At 33.1% G+C, this 11,699-nt stretch overlaps 1 protein-coding gene across 1 annotated transcript; it reads left to right on the top strand.

The window, feature by feature from the left end:
* Window positions 1-2,847: 2,847 nt before the first annotated feature.
* On the top strand, window positions 2,848-4,964 carry LOC111891797 (elicitor-responsive protein 3). The gene is made up of 5 exons (XM_023887853.3): window positions 2,848-3,063; window positions 3,686-3,751; window positions 3,848-3,974; window positions 4,077-4,191; window positions 4,784-4,964. The coding sequence occupies exons 1-5, from the start codon at window positions 2,997-2,999 to the stop codon at window positions 4,844-4,846; spliced, it is 438 nt and encodes a 145-aa protein (XP_023743621.1). The 5' UTR covers window positions 2,848-2,996; the 3' UTR covers window positions 4,847-4,964.
* Window positions 4,965-11,699: the final 6,735 nt, after the last annotated feature.

Raw genomic sequence — 11,699 nt, 5'->3', positions numbered from 1 at the left:
AATGAAAATGGACAATTTTAACCTACATATCTTGATTTTGTCAACATCATCCCTTACTCTGATAGTCTTTATACTAATTATGGGTTTATTTTATCAAGTTGCATACCATAACTAGAAATATAGAGCTCAAAAACAAAAGAAATGATTCCTTATGTTACAAAGAAGAGGTATGTGTTTCCCTTTGAAATCAAATGAGTACTTTGCATCAGTTCATTTCAAAAAGAAATGCCAAATAGTGTGACATTTTGGTCTATAACACCTAAGATGAGGTATGAATGATGCTTCTTCAAGTGTTTTGAAGTAAAATAAAATCAATTTTTAGTATAATGATATTTTAGGGAATCATTCATTAAAGTTGGTCAATGTTATTGTAAGCTTTGTCATTCAAATCTATGTCTTGACTTTGATCAAATTTTTTATTCCATTTGTTCATTGGTCCATCAGGTGGATATGAAGCAGTAGCTATTGCCATTGAATAATCCCATTCTTTTTTGATTATAGTGTCATATTTCCAGATTAATGAAATGTAGATATCTTTGTATTAATGCAAAAAATAGCAATGTAAATTTGTTTATATGTTTATTATATGGTCGTCAAAATAATAGAAGCGTGTTGCCTCTTTTGGATTGATATGATCTGTGGATAATGTTTACTATTTTTCAATTATTAAAAAATGTAAATAATTTAAAACAGGGACCAAAAGTATACGAAACGTTTAAAAGTAGGACTAAAATTGCAAAACAACTTTTTAGGAGAAGTTATAAGTATATGAGAGTACATTGTTACTTCTTGCATTTACCTAAACACAAGTAAATGCAAGTAATAGCAACATAGTTTTCTTGGGTTGTTTGTTATATCATCTTCTGTTATTTCTAATAATTATAACATTATACATGGTACAATTTTCCACTAAGAAATAGCAGTTACTTTCATTTAAGGTACTTAAGCCTTGGTTTCCTTAACCTCCGTTTCCATATCACCAGGTCTTCCTATTATAACACTTTAATTTTAACTTTTTTTTATTAAGGCATTACATTTAAAATGTTTTAGGTCCCGTTTGATGGTTTCTGTCTGGGAAAGTTTTCTGACTGGGAAAGAAACCATGTTGTTTGATTGTACATCTGATTGACTGTGCTGAATGATAAAAAAAAGTAATAATTCAATAAAAAAATAAATTTTAAAAAAGTTATTTAAAAAAATTAATAATCCAATAAAGAAAGAAAGAGGTGGGGTTTGGTGTATAATTGTCTTTCCAGCCCATTCAGCCAGAAAGATATGATTTTTGAGCTTTCTCAGAAAGACCCCTTCTTTTGTGCAAATCAAACAGTCTTTCCAGTCCATTCAGCCAGAAAGATTTGTTTGGACCTGAAAAAATGCGTATCAAACAGGGTCTTAGTCTTATTCGGTTACTTATGTGTATGCACTTTCGTTATTTTTTATTTTGTTCTACATACAACTGCAAGGAATAGTAATATACTTTAATATTTTCATTTTCATTTATGTCCAAAACATAAGGAATAAATTTCCATTACCAAAAAGTTCTTGGACCAAATGCAAAAGCATAGCAATTTACGTTAAGTATTCATGTTTTGTATAATTTTTTATGAAAACATACATGCTCTATATGTTTATGTTTTTCTACATTGGCATACATCTGTTTTGATAAGTAATGGTATCGAACTCATGGGAATGAGTATGATAATATTTATGTCTTTCTATTTGATTTGTAGAAATCTATTGTTAAATGAGTATTTAGGCATTTTTTAACCAGTGGAAATGTTTGGTATTGAATTTCATTGAATTTACAAATTAATGAATCTTGAGGGAATTCGGTTCCTTACTCATTTGCAGCCTTACACATAAATGGAATATAACTGTTTCATATGTCAATGCCCCCAACAAATCTACTATAATAAATGAAGGTTTTTTTACCACATGTCCTCTTCTTCTTCATTTGGACACATGTCATTTTTCTAGAATTTTTAAATTTTCAATTTTCCACTTGTCATTTTATTGTATTTTTCATTTTATTAAATTAAATTTCCACATTTAATGTGTAAGGTTATATATATGTAAAGTATTTATTAGAAAGTGTTTATATATGTAATGTATTCAATACATTAAAGTCTCATTAATTTTAATAATTCAAAATTTTTCTTATTTTCTTATAAATTCAAACTTTTCAAATTGTTAAACTTTTATATTTATTTTTTTTAATTAAACCCATGTAATACATGGGTCTCACACCTAATTAGCAATATATGATCTTTGTACATATATATGATTCATAACCTACTTTGCACATTCTTTGAAGTATCTTCTAGATAATGTCATTATACAATATCATTATTTTTTTCATTAATTCACATTTCATTATACAAAATCATTATTTTTTTTTATTAATTCACAAATAAAAAATGTCTCATATATTTTGAAAAATAATCTCACATATTTATTTGAAACAACAATTATAATCTTACATAAATAAAAAAAAATTTAAATATTTTAATTAATAATTTATTGAAAGTAATTGATTAATAATTATGAATTTTTACTATAAAATTTTAATTACTTTTGTAACCATGGTTTTATGGGCTATAACCTACTTATAAATATGGGTGGATTTATAACCCAAAAAAAACCTTAATTGTTTTGTTGTGAAAATTTCCCCAAGATTTATTCAATTAGTCAAGAACAAAGATGTTAGTTTCCTTTTACACTTGGTAAATGAATGTACTTGTAATTTACAACAAATTATATTATTATTTTTTTTAAGAAAAAAAAGTGATTTAAAATAAGAATCAAATTCATCAACGACGTAGTTGTCGCCAAATTAAAGGTAGACTTTATAAAAAGTCTTTTGTAAATTAATTTTTAAGGAACTTTTTGATCTTCTTGCGGATTCAGCTGACTGTACACACGACGAATCGAAAAAGCTATTCGATATTCTCTCCGCCGTGATCGGTGCCATTTAATCCTCCATTTTTTCCGACAAAATGCCTTCAGGAAAGCTTGAAGTCCTCCTTGTCAGCGCTAAAGGACTCGATGACACCGATTTCTTCAGTAAGTTTTTTTCTTGTTTATCCCGATCGTAACTTCCTATTCTTAGATTTGATCATGCTATTAAAAAAACAAATTGAAAATGAGCTACTTGATAGTGTTTGGTTGTATACTAAAAACTATAAATCATTGATTTTATGAGGAATAATTAATAAAATCGGAGGTTGACTTGATGATGAATAAGTAGAACTGAAAACGTTTCACATGATTAGAAAAACATATGTATCTTATGAGGAATTTTGGAGCCGATCGTTAAAGCGAAAATGAGAATCAGAAGTTGATGTAATGGAGTTATGGTCTCTGATCCGATGATTATGATCCAATTATACACTGAAAATTCATCGATTACGTTTGATCAACGATCATAAATCATAAGAGGCGTTTTGGAGGGAATTCATGTTTATGGGAGAAAATTCCCGTTGACCGGATGATTCTGATCTAACATTCTAATCAATAGCATTCAGACAACTTTCGGATCTGATAACAATCTGAAGCAATCAATCGTTGATCATTTTCATCACAAGCTTAATTTCTGATATCAACTTCCAGATTTTGAGATTTGATTCAGCTTCTCATAATCGCATCCACCATATGAATAATCATATTCATATTCATTTGTCTACAGCAAAAATGGATCCTTATGCGATAATCACATGTAGAACTCAGGAACAAAAGAGCAACGTCGCAGCAGGTTTTACTTACTATACATCTCAAAAATTCTTCCATTTTTATGATTATAGACTTTTTTAGTCTAATATTCTTCTTCAATGGGTACTTAATCAAACAGGACAAGGATCTTCACCTGAATGGAATGAGACATTTGTATTTTCTGTTTCTGGTGAAGTGCTTGAACTTGTGATCAAGATAATGGATAGTGATGTTATTTCTGAAGATGATTTTGTTGGGGAGGCTAAGTACATATAATTTCTTTAAAACTTAATTAGCAAATTCGAAACATAATTAATTAGCATTATTAGCAAATTAACACTTGTGATTTGTTGTTGTTATGAATGAAGAATTCCACTTGGGACTTTGTTTGTGGAAGGAAACATCCCACCAACACCATACAATGTGGTCGTTAATGATGAATTCTGTGGGGAGATTAAAGTTGGCCTCCAATTCATTCCAGAGGTTAGTCATTTAACTATGAGTAAATTACACGAATGGTCCCTATGGTTTGGGGTAATTTGCGTCCTTGATCTCTAATTTATTTTTTGAACTCGTAAGGTCCCTACCGTTTGCTTTTGTTATGCACTTGGTCCCTACTGTTTGTTTTTGTTACGCGCTTGATCTCTGTCTTACTTAAAAAAAACTATTATTTAAATAGGAAAAAATAGTGGAATAGGTAAGGTAAGGTTAAGGGTGTGGGATTGAGGGTGTGTTTATTTAAATAAATTAAAAAATCAAGGGCATAATAGTCTTTTTAGGTAAGACAGGGACCAAGCGCGTAACAAAAACAAACAGTAGGGACCTTCCAAGTTAAAAAAATAAGTTAGGGACCAAACATGCAAATTACTCTAAACCATAGGGACTATTCGTGTAATTTACTCTTTAACTATATATATATATATATATATATATATATATATATATATATATATATATATATATATATATATATATATATATATATATATAAGGTTAAATTTTTTATAATTATTATAATAATATATAGTTTAATAACTCTCACTAACAATATTCGAATCCCTTTATGTTGTTAAAGGATACAAATGAATACCATGGGGAAGAGGAAAACTTTGGAGGATGGAAAGAATCTTCGTATTAAAACTATGGATCGCAGTTTTATATGTATTGATCGGTAGCAGTTGATTTTGCTTGATTGTTTTCTTTTCATTTTATTGGAGACTATTTGACTTTAAGTTGGACGAAAACTGTGTTCGTGACTTGTACTACAATAAGTTTTTTTTTTTTTTTTTTTTTTTTTTTTTTTTTTTAATATGGATAATTGTTTTATAAAATAAGAAGTATGTATCAACACAAAATCAACTTCCAATAAAAATACAGGAAATCTCCAGAAAAGTCCCAAAATTTTAATCAAATTTGTGAAAAAGTGTCAAACTAAATGTTATTTATAGAAAAACACAAACTACCGGCTAAAACTTCCAAAAACCCGTTTTTGGTAGGTTTCGTGTATTTAACCGGTATTATGTCATTTTTCGTTAGTTTGTTCAAAATATTAGGACTTTTTTGAAAATTACCCGATAACCAAAATATTATGACTTTTCTGAAAATTACTATGAAATTAATGTATATTATTATTAACAAATCATTTATAAACATAACAAATATTTTTTATTATAAACAGAGGAAATACATTTGTTTCTAATTTCTAGAAATAGAATGGTCGACATGGTCTATTGTTTGTTTACCACTTCAAAGTCCTTATGTTCCTCATATGTAGCGTTATACAAGAGTTGATAATATTTATTAATACACAATCAATAAGTGTCTACTTTAGATTAGGTGTGATGTTATAGGATCACATGTTATTAGAAATACATTAAATAATAATTCTTGAATATATAGATCTATCATTATGTTCTTTAAAGTAAATACCACCTAACCTCCATATATTATTCGGTAACAACCATCAAATTACAAACATAGTGAAAAATAAACTTTGAATGACAATTTAAATAGATAATCACCCTACATTTTTTTCCATATAAACTATCATTTACGATTCACTTTTTCACATTTGATAGATGTGTGTTAGCCTATAGTTGTTACCGTGTGAGGTATGGATATTGGGTGATAGTTAGGTTAAACAACATAAGAAAAACACAAACATTAGAAGAACACTCACTGAGTACATCTTATCATCATACCCACAACGATTCATAGGAGGAACGTAAAGAGTTTGATGCGGTTAATAAGTAATAGAGGAGTACGTAAACCACCAATTTATTATAAATTAGCAACAAGTGTATTTTCTTTTTTATAATAAAAATATTTGTTATGTTTATAAATGATTTGTTAATAATAATATCCATTAATTCCATGGTAATTTTCAAAAAAGTCTCACTATTTTGGTTATAAGTCAGTTTCCGAAAAAATCCCAAAATTTTAAGCAAAATAACGAAAAAAGACGGAATACTGGCTAAATCTTCAAAACCGGCCGAAAAGGGTTTTTTCGAAGTTTTAACCGGTATTCTTTGCTTTTTTGTAAACAAAATTTAGTTTGGGATTTTATCATAAATTGGACTAAAATTTTGGGAATTTTCTGAAGGTTTCCCAAAAATATATTTAACAAAATTAATGATAGATAGTCGTAAACTCGAAACATGAGACCATAAATTTTACTTGTGTAAAAGTTATATTGCTATTAAGAATGGATTCTTTGAAGTACAAAAAATAAAATTAAATGAAAGTTATATTTTTAATAATAGGAATAAGTAAATTTGGGTTGTAGTTAGTTTGGAAGTTTCGAGACTAATTAAACCAATCAAAACCACACCAAACCAATTCAATAACTTAGCTTGGAAGTCTCGAGACTAATTAAACCAAAAAATAGTTTTATAGGAAAAAAATTATCGAGAATTGAATAACTATTTTTATTGGAGTTGTTAAAGAGACATCTCATTTAACTATTTAGACAATCTTTACTATTATTTTTTTAATCCGGAAATATAAATATATAATCTACAACTAAACTAACACCTAATTACACCTATTTCCACGACAATATTTGAATTCTCGACCTTAAAGAAGAAGGTCACCACTTGATACCGATGGACTAGAAAACAACAAATAATTACATAATAATTACTTTTAAATTATGATTATCTCATAGTTTTCAAAATGCCTGTTCACAAATTTAGTACCTAAAAATAAATTGTATTAAATTTAGTCCCTGAAAATTAATTGTATCAATTTAGAACCCTTTTCGTTTGTGAAAATAATAATAATATTTTTTTCATAAATTTGTTCATACAATACAATTATAAAATATTATAATCGATAAAATTTATATCATTTTTTGGAACTTCTATTGGTACATTCACTAAATCTACTTTTAAATTTATATAATTTTTTTTTACTTATCTACCTACTAAATCTATTCTTAAATTTATATATTTTAAAGTTTTCGTATGTTCTACAATTTATAAGGGGGACACATTTTTGTCGTTTGTGGCCACATAAAGTTTTAAACCAGAAAGTGTTTGAAATGCATATGATGATTACTTATTACTTTTGATTTTTAAAACAAAATGTTATTATAATGAATATCATAAATACATTATTAATAAATGAAAAATTATTTAAGAACAATCATCTAATTTAATAATCATCTTCAAATACGAGACATAAATAATATTCTTTAACAATCATCTATAGTTATATAATCATGATTACAAGATTTCAGTTGTCTATATAATTGCAGACGTGACATAAACATCGTGTAATATCCTGAGTTCGGGTATGTCAATTTAATTATTTATTTATTGTTTTATTGAGGAACTCGACGAGTCGATGCCTCAACTCGTCGAGTAGAGTCTGATCTATAGGCGCATTTTTGCGACCAGACTCGCCCAGTCGGGACCCGAATCGCCGAGTCGGTGCTGATTAGGAAAACCCTAATCCCCAGGTTTGGGAGCCTATTTAAAGATCTTTATGACCTTCATTTGCGGCCACCTTGTTCCATAGAAACCCTAGTGAGCTGAGATAGTGAGTTTGAGGGCAAGAGGAGGCCATTTCTTCATCTTCTTGTGTGGTTTTGCTTGAAGGAAGATAGGAGCCCAAATCTAGAGTGTGAAGGGGACTCGATCTGAGCTAATCATCTCGTGATATCATCCTTGGAGGTATAATCCTTTCCATTTCGTGTTATATTGATGGACTTCTTGATTTTAGGGTTTTTACCCTCATTTTATGAAAGATCTAGTGAGTATGAGATCCTCTTTGGGATTATGACATCAGATCCGGACCATGAGAGGTCCCTAGAGTCATTACCTTCTAGCTTTTTGCAAAAAGATAAGCAATTGCAGACTAGGTTGCCATTTCTAGTATTTTTTTCTCCATTTGAGGCTTGAATTGGGTTGCATGCACGTAAAGGTTGCACCTTTACATGACTTTTGAGTGTTTAAGGGTTAGATCTATGATTTGGCTAAGAAGATCTGACCTCAGGAGGTTGTATGAGCAAGTCCATGGAGGAAACTCGACGAGTCGGACCGGGTTACCCCGGGGTTTGACTCCAGTGGTGACCCGGTGAGTGGAGGGGACTCAGTGCGTCGAGTGAGGCTTAGAAAGGGAAGAGTCTGTGGGGACGATGGGACTCGCCGAGTTGTCGTATGCACTCAGCGAGTCTGGTCAAAATGGACAGTTGACTTTTGGGTTGACTTTTAGGGTTTGTCAACAAATGGGCCTTGGGCCTGTAGAGGGGTAGAATGGTCTTTTACCCTTCTAAGGATTTGCATGAGAGAATATCCAAATTATGAAGAGACATTTATTTAGTAAAATTTATTGTTGTGACTAGGCGGAGGCTAGGGCAGTATTCTGATATCGAGATTTTACCGAGATTCGCGAGGTGAGTCTTCTCACTATACTTTACCTAGAGTGGTAATCAGAGCTATGTGACAGTGTATCTTGTATGCTATTTATGTGTTGTGATTCTATGTGATATGTGATATGCATGATTCAGAGTTTACAGAGTTAGGACCAGTAGGTCCACAGAGTTATGGGACCAAGAGAGTCCCACGGAGATATTCGACCAGAGGGTCACCAGAGTTACAGCCTTGAGTGGCTGATATGTGTTTATGTGGTATTTTGGGGAACTCACTAAGCATTTATGCTTTACAGAGTTTTGTGTATGTGTTTCACGTTGAAACATCCCAAAACACGACCTAAAAATTTTTGTTTTTACATATAACAAACGTCATAACACTAAATGTCATATAATAAAAACCATACGTCGGGTATCTCAAAAGACATAATAAAATGTCATATCAAAAACTGTATCAAATCATGTCTAAGTATCTGAACAAAACTCCCAGGAATAAAGCTGAAGCTGTGGTGTGTGCGATGCCATCATCCCGAGCTCTTCCCTTTACTTGCGGAAGTACCTGAAACCAAAACTGAAACTGTAATCATAAAGCTTAGTGAGCTCCCCCAAACTACCTCATACCAAACAAACATATAAACAACTACTAGCCCCCCGCCCACTGCATCAGACCGAAGCCCAGAAACTGCATCGGACCGAAGTCCGGAACTAACCAGGGCCCTGCCCTCTGCATCGGACCTAAGTCCGGAACTAACTGCCTCGGACCGAAGTCCGGAACTAGCTGCATCGGACCGAAGTCCGGAACTAACTGCATCAGGCCTAAGCCCGGAACTGACTGCATCGGACCGAAGTCCGGAACTACTGAACATAACATAGCATACACATATCAACTATCATACCAACATGAACTGCATAATGAGTCGGGCCATACCCGAAACACATAACACAAAAAACCTGTCTGAGCCACGAAGGCATCAAACATTCTAACTACTGCATCGGACCGAAGTCCAGAAACTACTACTAATTAATCGGGCCGACATTATGGCCTTAGACCCATTCCTACTAGAAGGAAACTCACCTCGTAGCCTAGCTGCTGAAAGAACTGCTCCAGAATCTGTCTGCTGCGGCTCCGGCTTCACCCCGGCTACAATTTCCATAAGTACCCTCAATCAAATACTAATAATAATACTGAGGGTAAAAAGACTATCTTACCCTTGGTCAAAGTCAACCTATCGGTCAAAGTCAACATTCAGTTGACCTGACTCGTCGAGTTGAGTCACCAACTCGTCGAGTCCTTACTCTCACTTTCTTGCTTCAGCCCGCTACTACTCGTCGAGTTTGGCATAGACTCGACGAGTTCCTCTTCGAAACTAACACTCAGACAATCTGCATCCGACTCGCCGAGTTGTATGAACAACTCGTCGAGTTCTCCTTCAACATATGAACACTCTGAATGTGACTCGCCGAGTTGTATGAACAACTTGTTGAGTCTGTTCTTGAGGCATGAAGATTGCCTTGGACTCGCTGAGTTAGTGCATTGACTCGCCGATTTCTTCCACGAATGAGTCTAACCTCTAGCTCACTGAGTCCATCTCTCACTCATTGGTTCCACTCGGCATAACTCGAAAAGGGGAAAACAAGGGACTCGCGACTCGACTCGCCGAGTCGTATACATGCAATCACTATATACTCGATTCTGCTTGAAACCATTTCATTCCATTCATAGATCTGGGTTCTTGGGGCTTGATTAACATGTAAAGTTTCCAAATTTACGTGTAAATAACATCAAATGAAGGTTTTAAGGCTAGATCTAGAGCTTTCATGCAAAATTGCTCCATAAAGTTACTTGATCTAAGCTTCTGGAACTCAAACCTAGCTAGATCCGAAGGCTATACATCTCAATGAGTCCTCTATGCTACTACCAAGCCAAGAAATGGTTCAAGAATAGATTTAATGGCATTCCAAAGGGGATTAAAGCATAGAAACAGAAAAGGGTCGAGTTATACCTCACTATACTTTGAAATGCCACAAAGATCTTGGATCTCCTTCTTCTCCTCTTGATCTACCTTCCTTCTTCTCTCAAGATCTTCAAAGAATCACACCAAAACACACAAAAAGCTAAGAGAGTTCTAGGGTTTCGAGAAGGATGCTCTGGGGGTGATGGGGGCTGACTTGGGGTCCCAAAAAGTTGTTTAAATAGGGTGCAAACCCTTGAAATTAGGGTTTCATCCAGACTGGCGGACTCGTCGAGTCCAGAATATGGACTCGCCGAGTAGCCAACTTAAACGTGCTCAAAATCCCGACTCTACTCGACGAGTCTGGCTACTGACTCATCGAGTTCCTCTTGAAAACTTGAAAAAATAAATATTTAAATAATATACTAGAATTTGGGGTGTTACACAGGTACTAGTGATGATCGCGGGAAGACACCGACATGATCTGTACACACTCATAGAGCTTTTGTTTATATGATTCTGGGATATGTTTTTCTATGATGACAGTGGATACATTATGTTTATTATTATTTTATGAATAAAAGTATGTTTTAAAATTGTGAAAAATTATTTGAAAATTTGGGTGTTACAAATTGGTATCAGAGTCTTGGTTTGAGGGATTCGGGTGCACCTTCGGGCGTATCTGAACTCAAACTGAGGATTTGAGAGAATTTCAAAATAAAATTCACAAAATTTTTCTCAAGAGTAAAACGTTTTTGAAAGAGCAGAGTAGAGTGGTGTGTACGATCAGCCAGCGCCCGAACGGTGATTTCCCAAAATACCCTTACATTATGAGTTAAGATATATGTATGATATGTTATGCATGCTAGAGTAGGCTATGTATTCTTATTAGGACTAGAGTGGCCTGATTTGTGATGCCTTAGCCTAGGGGTTTTGCTGCTAGGAGATGCTTGAGAGTGAATAGATAGCAGCGAGGACCTTATGAGAGATCTGCTACAGAGTAGACTATGCATAGAGAGAGTGGTGTACTTGGGACTTGGGATCCTAGGAGGAGGACTTGGGGTGAATATTGATGCAGTGTGTACGGTAGTATTGGGCCCGTACTACCGAAGACACCGGATCAGTGAGCAGCTCAAGTAAGAATCCTTAGGGTACCAGGGATTAAG

The sequence above is a fragment of the Lactuca sativa genome, chromosome 8 (genome assembly GCF_002870075.4).
Source record: "Lactuca sativa cultivar Salinas chromosome 8, Lsat_Salinas_v11, whole genome shotgun sequence".
NCBI lineage: Eukaryota > Viridiplantae > Streptophyta > Magnoliopsida > Asterales > Asteraceae > Lactuca > Lactuca sativa.
This window is presented reverse-complemented; position numbering and strand designations above follow the sequence as displayed.

Bases quoted from the DNA above. Each gene is read 5' to 3' on its own strand.
- LOC111891797 (XM_023887853.3), top strand. From the start codon at position 2,997: ATGCCTTCAGGAAAGCTTGAAGTCCTCCTTGTCAGCGCTAAAGGACTC. The intron at 3,064-3,685 runs GTAAGTTTTTTT...ATTTGTCTACAG, and splicing joins CGATGACACCGATTTCTTCA to CAAAAATGGATCCTTATGCG. The intron at 3,752-3,847 runs GTTTTACTTACT...TTAATCAAACAG, and splicing joins AAAGAGCAACGTCGCAGCAG to GACAAGGATCTTCACCTGAA.